The following is a 19,628-nucleotide window of genomic DNA, read 5'->3' on the forward strand; positions in this document are numbered from 1 at the left end:
CCCGGAAAACTACGGGGCCCGAGAAGCTGCGGGCGCGGCGGAAGTGGGCGCAAGTGACGCGTCGGGCTCTCGGCGCCGGCTACGTTGCGGGAAGGGAAGTAGGCCCGGCGGGTGCTGGGCTGGGCTGCGGGGCGGAGGTGGCGGGCTAGCTTGGACCCCTTGGAGGCCGCAGCGGGGCTCCAGGTGAGGCTTGAAGACCGCTCCGCTCGTGCGCGGCTAGGTTTTGCTAGGCGGCCTGACGTCCCTCGGCTCTGGAGTGACCATACCCGGGCCCGGCTGCTCAGCCTGCGGTAGAGTTGCCAGAAAAAATTAAGGACGTCCAGTTACAGTTGCATTTCGCATAAACCACGGACGTCGTTTTAGTGTATGCCTGACACAATGTTTCGGACGTCCTTATACTAAAAATTATACCTGTATCTGAGATCCAAATATAAGTCGGCGTCCTGTGCTTTTGTTAAATATGGCAACCCTGCCCGCAGCCCCGGGCTGACGAGAGCACCTGGGCCCGGGGAGGCGCTGCTGGTGTCCGGGAGGCTTGGGGGAGTGGAGCCGGGAACTGGGCTGCCCGGTCGTGGGGTCTGGACGGTGACCGGCACTCGCCAGGCTTCTGACTGATTCCACCACTGCCGTTCTTTCTGCTGAACCATTCAGGGAGTAAAACGCAATGAACTTCAGTTTTGTTTTTATATCACACTCTAGTGAAAGAGTTACTTGATGGTCTTGCACTGATAGACCTGTGTGAATAGGCCATTTGTTTTTACCTTGTTGATAACGTTGCTTCTAATTGGCTGTAAAAAACTCTTCCCTTAAAGACTTGATGGTTGAGAGCACAAGATTTTGGGGGCGCCAGGGTGGCTCATTTGGGTAAAGTGGCCCACTCTTGATTTCCCCTTCGGCGGTGATCTCACGGTTCATGAGTCCCAGTCCTGGGCTCCCTGCTGACAGCACGGAGCCTGCTTGGAATTCTTTCTCCTTTTGTATGAAAATAAAGAAAAACAAAAACACGGGATTTTGCCCATAAAGGGGTCATTTTACCTCCTAGTGCTTTTTTTCTGTCTCCTCTTCTCCCTCCCCTCCCCTCTGTCTCCTTCCTTCTCCCTGCCTCCTCTCTCCCGGTTAACTGTAGCCACCTGGGTGGGCTGCTTGATTATTGAGAGAGGTGAAGTGTGGGAAACATACTGACCCTGTGTAAGTGCTATGATGGGCATGCTGCTGCCTTGCCTCAAGAGCAGTGGGGCGTTCTTGAGCCCCTAACAAGCCTCAGAACCATCTCCATTAGCTTTTGACCCCTGACTCTTATCAAGGATTGGGGTGGAAATGTAACATACCATCCCTCCTAAGTATCTCAGAAGAGGGGTGTTGGTAGCCAGTAGCTTCTTCAGATTACTTGTAAAAGAGTCTTTTTCTTCCATCTAGGAAGATGTTACCAAGTACTTCAGTGAATTCCCCAGTGCAGGGGAATGGAGTGTTGAATACCAGGGATGCAGCAAGACACACAGCTGGAGCAAAACGCTACAAATACCTGAGAAGGCTTTTTCGTTTTCGGCAGATGGACTTTGAGTTTGCCGCGTGGCAGATGCTTTACCTGTTTACTTCCCCACAGAGAGTTTATAGAAATTTTCATTATCGAAAGCAGACAAAGGATCAGTGGGCCAGAGATGACCCTGCTTTCTTGGTCCTGTTGAGTGTATGGCTCTGTGGTAAGTGTTAGTTTCTCTACAAGAGAGTTGAAGAACAAATTGTTTTAGATTGAACTTGTCATTTGGAGACTCTTTTATTATGAACATATTGTGGGTCAGAATTTGGGATATTTGAATCTATTTCTCCTTTTTGAAGCCTCAAAAATATCACAGGAGAGAATGTTCTATTCTTTCTGGTTCTAAAGGTCCCACGCAGATGTCAGAGTAAATTGTTCCTTTGGAACTTTGAAAAGGAGAGGACAGAGTCACTCCGGGTCTTTATTTACCAGGGAGTGGTAAAAAAAAAAAAAAAAAAAAAAAAATTGATACCAAATGCAAACTTACTGTGAAAAGAAATATCAAGATTGGAATTTGCATTTCATAGGCAAAATCCAGAGTGAGAGCTCTAAAAATACCGATGTGAACTTGAGAAACTACTTTTAAGTTCTACAATAATGTAGTGTGACAGTCCTAACTACCGTTAGGATGTTAGGTGTAAAATGTAAGATTTTTTTTCACCTTTACCTGAACTTAAATATGTGAGTGCCTTTCCAGAACTAGTGGTGTTTTAAATGTTGGGACTACCCTGCTGAACTTCAGATACCTCAGTAGCCATTCTGTGTTCCAAGGTAGTCTGCATTTCTCTGTTAATATATATACACACACACACATACATAAAAAACACATCTTTGGGGTTTTGTTTACCTGACAGTCTCCTCCACTACACGTGTGGGCATCTGGAGGGCAGGGACTATACCCTGTATCCCCCAGAACTTAGCAGAGTGCCTGAATTTATCATGTAAATCTTGTTTCAGTGTCCACCATAGGATTTGGCTTTGTTCTGGACATGGGATTTTTTGAGACCATAAAGCTTCTCCTTTGGGTTGTATTCATAGATTGTGTGGGCGTTGGTCTTCTCATATCAACCTTAATGTGGTAAGTACCATAACATCGGTTTTACAAGTACTGCTGTAGAGCCTGCATTTGCTTCTTTTAGAGATAAAGTAGCTGATGGAAATTGAAATGAGATAGATGAACTGAAAGCATGAATTAAAAATTGTTGTATAGTTGACATACGGTGTTATATTAATTTCAGGTGTACAACATAGTCATTTGACAATTACATAGATTATGAAATATTATGTATAGTTAGTATCTGTCACCATGCAGTATTGTTAGTGTTATTGATGTTATTCCTTATGCTGTATTTTTTGTCTTCGTGTTTGATTTATAAGGAAGTTTGTACCTCTTAATCCCCTCCACATATACCACCCATCCCCTCAACTCCATCTCCTCTCCTAGTTTGTTCTCTGTATTTACAAACCTGTTTCTGCTTTTTGTTCATTTTGTTTTTTAGATTCTACATGTTAGTGAAATCATACAGTATTTGTCTTTTCTGACTTATTTCACATTATTTCCTGTAGGTCCATCTGTGCTGTCACTAATGGCAAGATCTCATTCTTTTTTATGACTAATATTCTAGATTGTGTGTGTGTTTGTGTGTCTGTGTGTGTGTATATATGTATACACCCCATATCTTCTTTTTCCATTCAACTGTTGATGGACACTTAGGTTGCTTCCATATCTTGACGGTTGTAAATAATGCTGCAGTAGATGTTCATGTGCATATAACTGTTCAAATTAATGTTTTCATTTTCTTTGGCTAAATACTGGTATTGCTGTACTGGTATTGCTGGATCATATGGTATTTCTGTTTTTAATTTTTTGATAAACCTCCATACTGTTTTCCACTGTGGTTGCTCCAGATTACATTCCTACTGGCAGTATAAGGGTTCCTTTTTCAGTGCATCCTTGCCAATACTGGTTATTTCTTGTCGTTTTGACACTAGCCATTCTGACAGGTCTAAGGTGAGATCTCATTGTGGTTTTGATTTGCGTTTCCCTGATGATGAGTGATGTGGAGCAACTTTTCATATTCTTTTGGCCATTTGTATATCTTCTTTGGAAAAATGTCTGATTAGGTCCTCTGCTCATTTTTTAATTGGACTCTTTTTGGTGTTGAATTGTTTAAGTTCTTTATACATTTTACCTGATCATTTGCAAATATCTTCTCCCATTTTCTAGGTTGCCTTTTTATTTTGTTCATGGTTTCCTTTGCTATGCAAAAGCTTTTAATTTTGGTGTAGTCCCAATAGTTTATTTTTGCTTTTGTTTCCCTTGTCTGAGGAGACGATCCATAAAAATGTTGCTGAGGCCAATGTCCAAGAGATTAATGCTTATGTTTTCTTTTAGGAGCTTTATGGTTTCATGTCTCATGATTAGGTCTTAAATCCATTTTGAATTTATTTTTGTGTATGGTGTAAGAGAGTGGTCCAGTTTCATTCCTTTGCATGTAACGGTCCATTTTTTCCAACACCATTTATTGAAGAGACTGTCTTCCCCGTTGTATATTCTTGTCTCCTTTGTCATAGGTTAATTGGCCATATAATTGTGAGTTTATTTCTTGGCTCTATATTCACTTCCATTGGTCTGCCCATTTTTGTGCCAGTATCATACTGTTTTGATTACTATAGCTTTGTAGTGTATCTTGGTATCTCATTTGTAATATCTCCAGCTTTGTTTTTCTTTCTCAAGATTGCTTCGGCTATTTGGGGTCTCTTGTGGTTCTATACAAATTTTAGAATTCTTTTTTTTTTTATTTTTTTATTTTTTAAGTGTTTATTTTATTTTTGAGACAGAGACAGAGTGTAAACAAGAGAGGCGCAGAGAGAGAGGGAGACACAGAATCTGAAACAGGCTCCCGGCTCTGAGCTGTCAGCACAGAACCCGATGTGGGGCTCGAACCCGTGAACCGAGAGATCATGACTGAGCTGAAGTCTGACGCTTAACCAGCTGAGCCACTCGGCGCCCCTACAAATTTTAGAATTCTTAATTGTTATAGTTCTCTGAAAAATATTACTGGCATTTTGATAGGGATTGTATTCAGTCTACAGATTGCTTTGGGCAGTATGGACATTTTAACAATATTGGTTCTTCCGGTCCATGAGCATGGAATATCTTTCCATATGTTATGTCCTCTTCAGTTTCTTTCATCAGTATCATACAGTTTTTAGAGTATATGTCTTTTATCTCCTTGGTTAAATTTATTCTTAGGTATTTTTTAATGTAGTCATAAATGGGATTGTTTTCTTAGTTTCTGCTACTTCGTTATTGACATGATGCAGATTTCTGTATATTAATATCGTGTCCTGCAACTTCACTGAATTCATTGATTAGTTCTGATAGGTTTTTGGTGGAGTCTTTCAGGTTTTCTCTATATAGTATCGTGTCATCAGCAAATAGTGACAGTTTCCTTACCAATCTGGATGCCTTTAATTTTTTTCTTGTCTGATTCCTTGATTGCTATGGCTAGGACTTCCACTACTATGTTGAATAAAAGTGATGAAAGTGGACATTCTTGTTTTGTTCCTGATCTCAGAGGAAAAGCTTTCAGCTTTTCACCATTGAGCGTGATATTAGCCGTGGGTTTATCATGTATGGCCTTTATTAGGTTAGGTATGTTCCCTCTAAACTTGTTTTGTTGAGAATTTTTACTGTGAATAAATGTTGAATTTTGTTAGATGCTTTTTCTGCATCTATGGAGCTGATCATATGATTTTTATCCTCCATGTCATTAATGTGTATCACATTGATTTGCAAATAATGAACCATCCTTGCATCCCTGGAATAAATCCCATTTGATCAAGTGGAATATTCTTATAATATATTGATGAATTTGGTTTGCTAATATTTTGTTGAGTATTTTTGGATCTATATTCATCAGGAATATTGGTCTACAGTTTTCCCTTTTTGTAATGTCCTTGTCTGGTTTGATACCAGGGTAATGCTAGCCTGATAGAAGTGATTTGAAATTTTTCCTTCCTCTTCTATTTTATTGCAATAGTTTGAGAAAAATAGGTATTAACTTTTCTTTAAGTGTTTGTTAGAATTCACCTGTGAAATCATCCGGTCCTAGACTTTTGGTTTTTGGGAAGGTTTTGACTACTCATTCAATTTCATTACTTGTAATAATACATCTATTCACATTTTCCATTTCTTCCTGATTCAATTTGGATGTTTTAAAGGAATTTATCCATTTCTTCTTATTTGTCTAATTTGTTGGCATATAAATTTTCATTATAGTCTCTTGTAAACCTTTATATTTCTGTAGCGTTTGTTGTTGTTTCTCTTCATTTCTGATTTTACTTCTTTGAATTCTGTCTCTTGATGACTTTGGCTGAAGGTTTATCACTTTTGTTTATCTTTTCAAAGAACTAGCTCTTAGTTTCTTTGATTTTTTCTATTGTTTTTTGGTTCCTCCTTCATTTATTTCTACTCTGATTTTTATTATTTCCTTCCTTCTATTAACTTAAGGCTTTGTTCATCTTTTCGCATTTCTTTAGATGTTAAGTTAGTTTGTTTGAAATTTTTGTTTTTTTCATAAGGTATACCTGTAAGAACTTGCCTCGTAGAACTGCTCTTGATGTGCCCCAAAGATTCTTAGGATGTTGTGTTTCCACTTTCATTCATCTCAAGGTGTTTTTTTAATTTCTTCTTTGTTCTTTTGTTTTTGTTGTTGACCCATTATTTTAATAGCTTGTTACTTAGACTTAACGTTTGTGTTTTTTCCATTTTTTTTCTTGTAATTGATTTCTAGTTTCATGCTGTGTGATTAGAAAAGATCTTGATATGATTTCAGTCTTCTTACATTTATTGAGATTTGTTTTATGGCCTAAAATGTGATATGTCCTGGAGAATGTTTCATATGCACTTGAAAAGATTGTGTGTTCTGCTTTTTTTGTATGAAGTATTCTGTGTGTGTGTGTGTATATATATATATATATTTTTTTAAATTTTATTTGAGAGAGAGAGCATGAGTGGAGGATGAGAGGGACAGATACGGGGGGGGGGGGAGAGAGAGAGAGTGAGAGAGAGAGAGAGAGAAAGAATCTCAAGCAGCCTCCACTGCTCAGCAGGGAACTCAATGCAGGGCTTGATCCCACAGCCCTGGGATCATGACCTGAACTGAAATCAAGAGTTGGATGCTCAACTGTCTCAGCCACCCAGGCACCCTATTCTGGGTATATATGTGAAGTCCTTTTAGTCTAATATGTTGTTGACAGCCACTCCTTCCTTATTGATTTTCTGTCTGGATGATCTATCCATTGATATAAGTGGGGTATTAAAGTCCTCTTTTTTGAAATACTATCCGTTTCTTTATATCTGTTAGTATTTGCTTTATGTATTTGGGTGTTCCTATGTAGTATGCATAATTATTTACAATTGTTGTATGTTGTTGGATGGAGCTATTTATCATTATGTAATGCCTTTTTTTTGTCTCTTGTTACAGTCTATGTTTTTATATTTGTTTTTATTTTTTTATTTTTAAAATTTTTTATTATTTTATTTTGAGAGAGAGAGAGAGCGAGAGCGAGCAGGGGAGGGGCAGAGAGAGAGGGAGACACAGAATCTGAAGCAGGCTCTAGGCTCTGAGCTGTCAGCAGAAAGCCCGATGCAGGGCTCGAATCCACGGACTGTGAGATCATGACCTGAGCCAAAGTTGGACACTTAACCGACTGAGCCACCCAGAGGCCCCTCAGTCTTTGTTTTTAAAGTATATTTTGGGGGCGCCTGGGTGGCTTAGTCGGTTGAGTGTCCGACTTTCGCTTAGGTCATGATCTCGCGGTTCGTGGGTTCGAGCCCCGCGTCGGGCTCTGTGCTGACTGCCAGCTCAGAGCCTGGAGCCTGTTTCAGAGTCTGTGTCCCCCTCTCTCTCTGACCCTCCCCTGTTCACACTGTCTCTCTCTATCCTAGAAATAAAATAAAAATATTTAAAAAAAAATAAAATAAAATAAAGTATATTTTGTGGGATAGAAGTATTGGTACCCAGGCTTTTTATTTTTTAAATTTTTGGTTTCTGTTTGCATGGAAAATCTTTTTCTACCCCTTCACTTAGTCGGTATGTGTCTTGAGGTCTGAAATGAGTCTTGTTAGCAACAGATAGCTGGGTCTTGTTTTCTTACCCATTCAGTCACCCTATGTCTTTTTTTTTTTTAAGTTTTTATTTTAATTTCTGTTAACATACAATGTTACATTGGTTTCAGGTATACAGTACAGTAATTCAACACTTCCATACATTATCCTGTGCTCATCACAAGTGCACACTTTAATCCCCATCACCTATTTAACCCATTCCCCCTCCCATCTCCCCTCTGATAATCATCTGTTTGTTCTCTATAATTAAGAGTCTGTTTCTTAATTTGTCTCTTGCTTTTTTCCTTGCTTGTTTTGTTTCATAAATTCCATGTATGAGTGAAATTATATGTTGTCTTTCTCTCACCTGTTTTGCTTAGCATTATACTCTCTAGCTCCATCCATATGGTTGCAGATGGCAACATTTCAATCTTTTTTATGGCTGAATAATATTCCTGTTTGTGTGTGTGTGGGCGCGCATCTTCTTCATTCATTCATCAACCTATGGATACTTGGACTGGTTCCGTATCTTGGCTATTGGAAATAATGCTGCTATAAACATAGGGGTGCATGTATCCTTTGAATTAGTGTACTTGTGTTCTTTGGGTAAATCCCCAGTAGTGTGATTGCTGGATCATAGGGTAGTTCTATTTTTTTTTTTAAGTTTTTATTTATTTATTTTGAGAGAGAGTGAGTGAGCAGGTGAGGGGCAGAAAGAGAGAATTCCAAGTAAGCTCCATGCTCAGGGCAGAGCTCAATGAAGGGCTCAAACCCACGAACCCCGAGATCATGACCTGAGCCCAAATCAAGTCAGATGCTTATGACTAAGCGTACCAGGCTTCCCTCGGGAAGTTCTATCTTTTTTTTCTTTCATAGTTTGTTATCAAGTTGGTTTCCTTATAACACCCAGTGCTCATCCCAACAAGTGCCCTTCTCTATGCCCATCTCCCCCCTTCCCCTCTCCCTCACCCCTTCCAGCCCTCAGTTTGTTCTCAGTATTCAAGAGTCTCTCATGGTTTGCCTCCCTCCCTCTCCCCAACTATTTTTTCCCCTTCTCCTCCCCCATGGTCCTCTGTTAAGTTTCTCCTGATCCACTTAAAAGTGCAAACGTATGGCATCTATCTTTCTCTGCCTGACTTATTTCACTCAGCATAACACCCTCATGTTCCATCCACGTTGCTACACATGGCCAGATTTCATTCTTTCTCATTGCCATGTAGTATTCCATTGTATAGATGAACCACATCTTCTTGATCCATTCATCAGTTGATGGGCATCTTTCCATGATTTGGCTAGGGAAGTTCTATTTTTAACTTTTGAAGGAATCTCCATACTATTATCCAGAGTGGCTGCACCAGTTTGGGTTCCTACCAACAGTGCACGAGGGTTCATATTTCTCCACATCCTTGCCAACATCTGTTGTTTCTTACATTGTTGATTTTAGCCATTCTGACAGGTGTGAGGTGGTATCTTAATTGTACTTTTGATTTGCATTTTCCTAATGATTGGTAGTGTTGAGGATCTTTTCATGTGTCTTTTAGCCATCTCTTTGTCTTTGGAAAGATGCCTAATCATGTCTTCTGCTTATTTTTTAATTGGACTGTTGGTTTTTTGGATGTTGAGTTGTATGAATTCTTTGTATATTTTGGCTACTAAGCCTTTATCAGATAAGTCATTTGCAAATGTTTCCCATTCAGTAGGTTGCCTTTTAGTTTTGTTGATTATTTCCTTCACTATGTGGAAACCTTTCATTTTGGTAAAGTCTCAATAGTTTATTTTTGCTTTTGTTTCCCGTGCCTCAGGAGACACATCTAGAAAGAAGTTGCTACTGTTCTGAAGCCAGTGTCAAAGAAGTTACTGCCGTTATTGCCTGTATTCTCTTCTAGGAGTTTTTTGGTTTCAGGTCTCACATTTAGGTCTTTAATCCATTTTGAATTTATTTTTCTACGGCTTTGTAACAAAGTGGTTACAAAGTGGTTTTTGTACACTTTATAACAAAGTGGTTTAGTTTCCTTTTGCATGTAGCTGTCCAGTTTTCCCAATACCATTTGTTGAAGAGACTATCTTTTGCCATTAGATATTTTTTCCTGCTTTATTGAAGACTGATCGTATAGATTGGGATTCATTGCTGGGTTTTCTGTTCTGGGCCACTGATCTATGTGTCTGTTTTTGTGCTATACTGTACTGTGTTGATCACTACAGCTTTGTAATATAACTTGAAATCTGGAGTTGTGATACCTTCAGCTTTGTTTTTCTTTTACAAGATTGCTTTGGCTATTCAGGGTCTCTTGTGGTCCCATTCACATTTTAGGATTGTTTGTTCTAGTTCTGTGAAGAATGCTGTTGGTATTTTTATGCGGACTGCATTAAATGTGTTGATTGTTTTGAGTGGTATGAATATTTTAACAGCATTTGTTCTTCCAGCCCACGAGAATGGAATGTCTTTCCATTTCTTTGTGTCATTTTCATTTTCTTTTATCAGTATTTATAGTTTTCAGAGTACAGATCTTTCATCTCTTTGGTTAGGTTGATTCCTAGGTATCATTATTTTGGGTGCACCTGCAAATGGGTTTTCCTAATTTCTCTTTCTGCAGCTTCATTATTGGTGTATAGAAACACAGCATTTTTCTGTATACCGATTTTGTAACCTGCGACTTTACTGAATTAGTTTATCAGTTCTAGAAGTTTTTTGGTGGAGTCTTTCAGGTTTTCTATATATAATATCAAGTCATCTGCAAATAGTCAAAGTTTTACTTCTTCCTTAACAATTTGGATGCCTTTTATTTCTTTTTGTTGTTTGCTGTGGCTAGACTTCCAGTATACACTGTGAGTTTTGGTTGGAGCATTTAGAGCATTTACATTGAAAGTAGTTATTAATAGGGGCGCCTGGGTGGCTTAGTCGGTTAAGCGTCCGACTTTCACTTAGGTCATGATCTCGCGGTTTGTGGGTTCGAGCCCCGCGTCGGGCTCTGTGCTGACTGCCAGCTCAGAGCCTGGAGCCTGTTTCAGTCTGTGACTCCTTCTCTCTCTGACCCTCCCCTGCTCACGCTGTCTCTCTCTCTCTCTCCTAGAAATAAATAAAAATATTAAAAAAAAAAAAAAAAGAAAGTAGTTATTAATAGGTATGGACTTATTCTGATCTTGTAAGTTTTCTGGGTTGTTTCGTAGTTCTTTCTTTTCTTGCTCTCTTCCTTGTAGTTGTTGACATCCTTTAGTGTTATGCTGGATTCTTTTCTCTATTTTTTGTGTATCTGTTAAAGGTTTTGGTTTGTGGTTACCATGAGGTTCATATGTAACATTCTGTGTGTATAGCAGTCTCTACTAAGTTGATGGTCACTTAAGTTGGAACACATTCTAAAAGCACTATATTTTTATGTCCCCTCCATATTTTTTGTCATATTTTACACCTTTTGTTTTTGTTAAGTCTTTTAACTAACTTTTAGGTGTAATTGGTTTTACTGCTTTTGTCTTTTAAGTTTCATACTGGCTTTATAAGTGATTGATCTTCTACCTTTATTGTATGTTTGCTTTTACTTGTGAAATTTTTTCTTTCACATTTTTCTTCTATTTATGGCCTTTTTCCCCCTTGCTAAAAGAGCTCCCTTTAACATTTCAAGGACAGTTTTGTGGCAGTGTGAACTCCTTTAGGTTTTGTTTGGAAAACTCTTTATGTCTCCCTTCAATTCTGAATGTTAACCTTGCTGGGTTGAGTATTCTTGGTCATAGTTTTTTTCTTTCAGCACTGTGAATATAACTTGCCATTCCCTTCTAGCCTGCAAGTTTCTGCTGAAAAATCAGCTGACAGCCTTATTGGGCTTCCTTTGTACATAGTTAATTGTTTTTCCCTAGCTGTTTTAAGATTCTGTCTTTATCTTTAATCTTTGACATTTTAATTATTAGCTGCATTTGTGTGATCCTTCTTAGGTTCATCTTGTTTAGGGCTCTCTCGCTCCTGTACCTGGATGTCGGTTTCCTTCCCCTGGTTAGGGAAGTTTTCAGCTATTATTTCTTCAAATTCATTTGCTGCCCCCTCTCTCTCATCTTTCTGGGATTCCTATAATGCAAATGTTAACATGCTTGATGTTGTCCCAATGATCCCTTAATCTATCTTTATTTTTGTTTTTGATTTTTCTTTCTTTTTGTTGTTCAGCTTGGTTGCTTTCCATTTCCTGCCTTCCAGATCGCTCTTCCATTCTTCTCTGTCCTTTAATCTGCTGCTGTTTTCTCTCTAGTGTAGTTTTCATTTCGGGTATTATATTCTTCAACTCTGATTGGTTCTCTTTTATATTTTCTGTCTCTGTTGAAGTTCTCACTAGGTTCATCGAACCTCTCGTTTCAAGTCTGGTGAGTATCTTTTTGACCATTACTTTGAACTGTTTATCAGGTAGATTGTTAATCTCATTCTTTTACTTGGGGTATATTCCTCTGTCTCCTTATTTTGTTTTACTTTCTGTATTTGTGTCTGTGAATTAGGCAGAACAACTACTTCTAGTCTTGAAGGATTGGACTTGTGTAGGAATGCCCCACGTAGACTGGGTATGCCTGCTGGCTTCGGCTGGCCAGACCTGTATAGTGGGCCTGGGTTTGGCTGGGGTAGGGGGCCCTGGGTGTTGTACACAGGGTGCACCCCAGTGGGACATCTGAAGCTACAGTGGGCATGGGCTGGTGGTACCCTGGTGGAACATTAAGAGTTGAAGTGGGCTCAGGCTGCGGGGGCGGGGTGCAGGGGCGTCCTGGGGCACTCTGCACAGTGGGGGCCCTGGTAGAATTGGAGCTGACGTGAGTGTGGCATAGGCGTGTGGGGTTCACTGAAGTGCTGGCCGGTTAGGGCATCATACCCTGTTCCAGCTGGAGTGATCAGGTGAGGTGGGGGGACATAAACGTGGCACTCGCCAGCCCCTTTGGTGACAGAATGCATTCCCACAGGCCTTGGCCATTTGGCTGAGGGTTTTTTTTTTTTTTTTTTTTTTTAATATTCTAGTTGGCTTTTAAACCACTGCTTTGGTGTGTGTGCCTTTGTGGAGTTTGACTGGTGTGGGCTAGGTTCCCAGGGTTCCCCGAAGCAGCAGGCCAGCTATCTGTGCTGTCAGTGTTGGCTTTGTGGAGGGGGGCGGGGGGTCATCAACAGCGGCACTTGCCAGCCCTTGGACCACTGGAGGCCAGTTCCTGAGATCCCAGCTGTTTGGCAGATGCTCAGGGACTGGTTCCTTTAAATTCTGGTGGCCCTTTTAAACAATGTCCCCGGGGAGGTAGAATCTGTTCCTGGTTCTATGGCCCTGTCCCTCCACACACCAAGCTGGCAGCATCAGGGGTGGGTGCCTATTGTTACTATGTCTCTGTCTGTCCTGCTGTTGTCTATGTGGCCCTTCCCTCCTTTGTTGTGCAGAAACTCTTCAGTCAGCCCTCAGTTCTTTTCCCAAAGGAATTAGTCCATATGTTGTTATAGATTTAGTGTGTCCATGGAGGGGAGGGAGTTCAAGGTCTTCCTCCATCACTATTTTGGACCTTGTCTCTTGAAAGCATCAGTTTTGACTATCAAGATTATAATAACTTGATCTCCTAAGTCACTGTTTGTATCAGAAAATACTCTAAGGATGGTTTGTATTGTGAAAGTGCAGCAAATAAGTGAACTGAGGTCATGATTCTATCATATTAACAAAGTCCCTGGTTTTGCAAAAATATCATGCAGTTAGCCAGTTCTCCTTAGGTTGCCTGGATGATGGCACGATTTCCTCCTACATTTGTCAGTGGATCACTTCTAGGTGTTTAAGCTGTAGAGGGTTATTTCATGGAATTTTACTCTGAATATTTGACATTAAATCAAGTACATTCGAAAAAGGATTTGTTAAACTTTTGGTGCCTCCTTGCTCACACACACACACACACACACACACAGGTTTTACTGAACAGGTGTGCGGTCTGACTTCTGGGTTTGGTTTAACAGTGGTAGCGTGCTGGTCTAAGTGTAGAAATACAGCATTTTCTTTTTCTGTTTTCTCAGAGATACAGGCTCCACTGTGGTTGCCATCCCGGATTAGGGGAATGGATGTGTCGAGGGAGTTCATAGAGGGCCAGTGGTTGAGTAGAGGTTATGTGTATCAGGGAAAACACTATGGAAATTTTAGTCACAGATGGGCCAACGTTCAAATGCCAGCTCATTGATGTAACTCTTAGTTAGTTAGTCCCAGTGTCCCTCTTTTGTAAAATGGAGTTAGTTATTTGATTTGTAAGGTATTTGAAAAAATTGTGGTATTGAAAAGTGCCCAGCAGTTTTAAACAGAATTTTAAACAAAATCCTAAGACTGTAACCTGATGATACAAATGTGTTGTTTTCATTTGTAACTTCTGACTAGTACAGGTTGTGTGTGCTTAGTAGTCAGTAAATGCTCTGTGTCATTAATTTAGAATTCTAAAACCTAGCTTAAAAATAATACTAACTAATGTAAGTCACATATTCATTCTGAAAATACTCATGGAAAACATGGTATATGAAACAATTCCAATAAATAAGGCTTTCCGAGGAATCATTTGTAGCAAACATTCTACCATGAACGCACGGACTCTGGAGGGCCACAGAAACCAAGTCATCCTGGAGCTCAGTACCTTTACTGAGTCCATATTACAGCTTCAGTTAAATAGAAAAGGACTCTGTATATTTTTGAACACCTACATTGTGTTGTGAATGGTGTTAGAAGTAGGAATGATGGCACGTGGTTGCTGTCCTCCCAGAGGCGCCACAGGAACCAGCAGGAGGAGGTGTTTGGGGGAGACGGGATCCTGGATTCCTGGTACCGGAGGCACAGGCCCAGAAATGAGGAACAGCATGCGGGGTCTGGTAGCGCAGGGTGACACTCCCCGGTTCAGGAAGGTATGCGGCCTTCAGTGCAGTTCAGAAGAAAGCACTGGACTTTTTCTCAGAGCTTGCATGTGTTGGTTGCGGAGTGGAAGACAGGTGGGGAACTTGGAGCCTTTGGAGTAAAGATTTAGGGAAAATCTCTTCTGAGGCCATGAAGAAGCTGAAGAAGAGTGGCAAGGCTGGATTCACCTGGTGGGGCACAGGTGTAGAGCAGGCCCGGACAGTGCAGTGAACTCAGGAAAAGAGGAGAGGGAGGTGGGTCATGGGGGCAAGATCGGGGAAGAGGCAGAGGCCTTCTTGAGGAGAGCCTGCAAGACTTTTGGCGCAGGCGTAAGTGGCAGGTGAGGACAAAGCATTCCATGTTGGACATGTTGAGTTCTGATGGCTTGAGGATTTTAGTGGAGAAAAAGGTACAGTAGATGCTGGGTTCGGGGACCCCGAACCTACTACAGTCTGTGCCCAGAGGAGGACCATGGCTGGCATCATTAGTGGGGAGGTGGGAGGTGAAAACCACAGGTGTCTGAGCTCTCTCAGGAGTGTCTGTTCTAGAGAGAAGACTCGAACTGGGGACAGAAGCCTGGAAAGCGCTGATGTAAGGGACAAGCAGAGGGGTAGGAGCAGGGGGGCCACAGAATGGGAGCTCTCGGGTAGTGAGCTGGGCGTTGATTGTGTTCTTTCTTTTTAAAAATTTTTAACGTTTGGGGTGCCTGGGTGGCTTAGTCGGTTAAGCGTCCGACTTTCGCTTAGGTCATGATCTTGCGGTTCGTGGGTTCGTGGGTTCGAGCCCCGCGTCGGGCTCTGTGCTGACTGCCAGCTCAGAGTCTGGAGCCTGTTTCAGTCTGTGACTCCCTCTCTCTCTGACCCTCCCCTGCTCACGCTGTCTCTGTCTCCTAGAAATAAATAAAAACATTTAAAAAAAAATGTTAACATTTATTTATTTTTGAGAGACAAACAGAGCATGAGCAGGGTAAGAGCAGAGGGGGGCGGGGAGGGGAGAGAAGAATCTGAAGCAGGCTCCAGGCTCTGAGCTGTCAAACAGGGCCCAAAGCAGGGCTCAAACTCACTGAGATCATGGCCTGAGCTGAAGTCAGGCACTTCCCTGAGTTGAGCCACCCAGGTGCTCCTTATTCTGTTCATTATAATGGCCCATGTTCTTGGCTAAAATGGAACACATTTTGATAACTTAAGAGTTTATTCAAACAAAGCTGTATTATGTTGATATCTTCAGATAACCGCGTACAGGACTATTAGCACTGTACTACATACCTCTTGTTTAGTTTTTCATTTCCACAGTAGGCATAGCATTTTAACTGTACCCTTGAAATGAAACCACACACATGAAAGGTCCACTAAGTTTCTGCAGTTGTGTTCATAGTACAGATCATCCTCTTTGTTATTTTCCTTTGAAGGTCTAGTTTTCTATGCCCCAAATCTGGGTATTTTGCTTTTCATTCACTCATCACTTAACTGAACTCATAGGCTATGCTGTGGAACCAGTGACAATTGTTCTTACGGCCAGATCAGTCACTGGTCACTTTTCACTTCCTGGTTCCTCCAGATTCTTGACCTTTTAATAGAGGAGTGACCTTTTGGGTGTTAGGTCTTGGACCTATTCTGTATCTACATTCTTTGGGGAGGGTGTCATTTAGGCCCATGGCTTTCAATATATACACATGGATGAGTGTGTCTGCATTTCAGACCTCCTCTAAATTCTAGACTTCATAGACTTCTTACTCCATGTTAATAGGCATCTTCAACATAACAGGTCCAAATCCAAACTCCTGCACTGCCCCAGACTACTTTGTGCAGGCATCCCCACTGTAGTTAATGGTAACTCAATCTTCCATTCGTTTCAGGCAAAAATCACTCAGTCATCCTTGCTTGTTCATTTTTTGTCTTACTCTGCATGCAGTAAACACATCCTGGCTCTGCCTTCCTGTATAGCATTTCCCACACGTCACTACCTCCTCTGCCATCACCCCTGCTCCTCTCTTGCAGTAGCCTCCCAGCTGGTCTCTCTGCTTCCCCTCTTGTCCCTGAAGTCTGTTCCCAGATCGGCAGTCAGAGGAACCCCATCCAAACAGCGAGTCAGACCCTCTTCTGGGAACTCCGGTGACTTATTTCATCAAGAGTAAAAGCCAAAGGTCTTAAAGTGGCCATAGGCTTCATACCATCTGCTCCCTGCTTCATTTCCTGCTACTCTTCTCGCTTGTTCCAGGCACACTCGTCTCCTCACACAGGCCAGGTACCCTGACACCTCCTCCACCTCTGTGTTCGGACTCCCCTCTGCCTGCAATGCTCTGCCCCAGGTAATTCCCTCCTTGCCCTTGGTCTTACTCAGATAGTACCTTCTTAGGACGATTCTGTTTAATACTGCATTTCAACTATTTTATATTCTTCTTCATTGCTTAACTTTCCTACATAATGCCATCTGATGACGCCAACTAGATCGAAGGCAGAGATTTGTCTGTTTTTGTTGACTGCTTTATCTCCAGTATCTGGAATAATACTGGGTACACGGAAGGTAGTCAGTAAATATTTATGAAATTAACTTTATTGTATTATGAAAGAAATTTTAACTTTGCTCTTTAGGTTTATCTCTAACAAGTATTTAGTGAAACGGCAGAGCAGAGACTATGATGTGGAGTGGGGCTATGCCTTCGACGTGCATCTGAATGCTTTTTATCCTCTCCTAGTCATTCTGCATTTTATCCAGCTTTTCTTCATCAACCGTAAGTAGCAGGTGCTTCTCAGATGATTGTAAAATGTCATCACTGTATGTACTGAAGAGATTCAGTGTACGTATCTCTTCCACAGATGTTATCCTGACAGACACCTTTATCGGGTATTTAGTTGGAAATACCTTATGGTTGGTGGCAGTTGGCTATTATATCTATGTAACCTTCCTAGGATACAGTGGTAAGTCACAAATTGTTTTGGTTGACTGAAAAACGTAACTGGGAGAGGGAAAGGTTGCAATAGTAACACGATCGCTTACTTTTACATGCATTGCCTCATTTACTTAACCCCATTTTTCAGATGAGGGCACCCACTGAATAACTTGCCCCATGGCCTTGCAGCTACAAAGTGGCATGGCTGCGCTGTAACAGATTTTGTAATTCTGAGGAACCATGTTAAACCATATTGAATATCTCCAAGTTACTTGCAGAAACACACGACCCGTTTCCTTTTCATCCTGGCTTTCCGGTTCTCTGTCCGGCAGCAGGTCAGAGTGAGGCATGGGCTGGGTATGTGGGATGGTCACATAGGTATAGAAACCTTTACAAGCCATTTTCATGGTGTTTAAAAACCTTTGCCTCACTTTGGTTTTACAGTCACTGTGTGGTTCTGCAGATGGTCACAGATCAGGCCCAACCTCTACTGACCAGAGGATATGTTTGCAAATTTACTATTAAATCCTGCTAGAAGCTGCTTTTTCTTAGTGTGAATGAGAAACTGATTCAGCTCTTCTTTCTCATCACCTGAGTTATTAGGACCTTAACCGTAAATACCCCTGGTGCTCATGTACAGCTGGCTCCTCTGGCCCTTCCTACCCCACCCTGCTGGCCACTTTGCCAGGGAGCACATAACCCCCTCAGATTGTAATACCTTGTTCTGGGCATGGGGAGTCCTTTCTACATTCCAGGGGACAGGTTTGTGACCGATTTCTAATGAATTTTCACGTTTTGAGAAAGTTTTAAATTATGATTAGTATACTGTAACATTGTGGTTTCTTCAAATGGAGATTTGCTCACTCTGGGCAGCTCCCTCCAATTTACTTGAGTGTGGCTCATTTATCACTTCGGGGGCTTCCTGGAGGAGAGATGTTCAGGTTGGGATGCGTGTGGTAGGCACCCACTAAGTAAGTACTGAGCAAAAGGAGACGTGGATATTTGGGGACAGATCTTATATCTGAGAGGTTTAGCTCCTTCCTGAGCCTTGGACACTTACTGGCTGAGCCCTCCTCTTCTCAAATTGGAGGTGTGGTGCTTTCTATCTTGGGACATCTTCTTCCTGTAACCCCCACCTCTGCTGGACTTGAAGATGAACTCTTAGAGGCCTCTGAGGCAGTCACCTGTTTAGATCCACCACTGTCTTCATTGCTATTTGTGATGTTTGTCCCTTACTTGTAACCTCTCAAGTCCCGAATCTGCGCCTCTCTCAGCCTTCGTGCTGAAACAGTCCCTCGTCCTGGCTTCTTCACAGCTGTGATGAGGGGACAACACAGTGAGAGTAGCCTATTCTGGCTTTAGAGCAGCATCTCCCGGAGTCAAAACATCTTCTGGCTTTCTTTTTGGCCCCACCTGTTGTAATAAGAAGAGCTTTCAGAATGTTCATGAGTCATAATTACTTTCTTTAAAAATTGAATCTGGATTTGTTTCTTTTCCAGCATTGCCATTTTTGAAAAATACAGTAATTCTTCTTTATCCATTTGCACCTCTCATTCTGCTCTACGGCCTGTCACTAGCACTAGGATGGAACTTCACGCACACACTGTGTTCCTTCTACAAGTACAGAGTGAAATGAAAGCGGTGGTGAGACCAGCCCGGCTTCCCTGCGCAGCAGGCGGTCTTGGGGAAGTGATGATTTCTCCTGAAACTTGTAAATAAACCATCTTTGTAGATATCTTCAGGGTGTAAAGTTTGCAGAGAGTTGAAGAAATATATATGTTAACACTATTGTCAAGTACATTCCTTAAAACTAATTAAGTATACATTTCTATAATAAATATTTTTTAAACTAAACTAAAGCATGTATTTTATTCATTCTAAAGTTTCACCTGTTTTTGAAAGAATAACCATTCGGAGAACATGGGGATAGTCATGTGCTCCTCACCACTGTTACTCACAAGGTACTTGGTCTGGCGCGTTGCTAATGGGCTGTATTTTAAACATTTCTGTAGACCGCACGACTCAAGCTGTAATGTAACTCAAATACGAATCACTGTACTGGGCCATAAAATGCTTTACAGCATTTTCTTTACAAAAGAAACCCCAACCAATATATTAGATCGAAGAGGCACACAGTGACTCCTCTTCTTAGCAGACATATGACTGAACACCTGTATCTCTTTAACACTAAGACTTTTTTTTTCCTTTCTTTGAAGACCTCTCCAAAAC

The 19,628-nt window shown here is 41.3% G+C and overlaps 1 protein-coding gene across 1 annotated transcript; it reads left to right on the plus strand.

The window, feature by feature from the left end:
• The first annotated feature begins 60 nt into the window (after positions 1-60).
• On the plus strand, positions 61-19,253 carry UNC50 (unc-50 inner nuclear membrane RNA binding protein). Its single transcript, XM_039232416.1, has 6 exons — positions 61-183; positions 1,417-1,700; positions 2,495-2,615; positions 17,101-17,240; positions 17,326-17,427; positions 18,899-19,253. The coding sequence occupies exons 2-6, from the start codon at positions 1,421-1,423 to the stop codon at positions 19,033-19,035; spliced, it is 780 nt and encodes a 259-aa protein (XP_039088347.1). The 5' UTR covers positions 61-183; positions 1,417-1,420; the 3' UTR covers positions 19,036-19,253.
• Positions 19,254-19,628: the final 375 nt, after the last annotated feature.

Source organism: Hyaena hyaena, unplaced genomic scaffold, assembly GCF_003009895.1.
Source record: "Hyaena hyaena isolate Hyena2069 unplaced genomic scaffold, ASM300989v1 scaffold_64, whole genome shotgun sequence".
Lineage (NCBI taxonomy): Eukaryota > Metazoa > Chordata > Mammalia > Carnivora > Hyaenidae > Hyaena > Hyaena hyaena.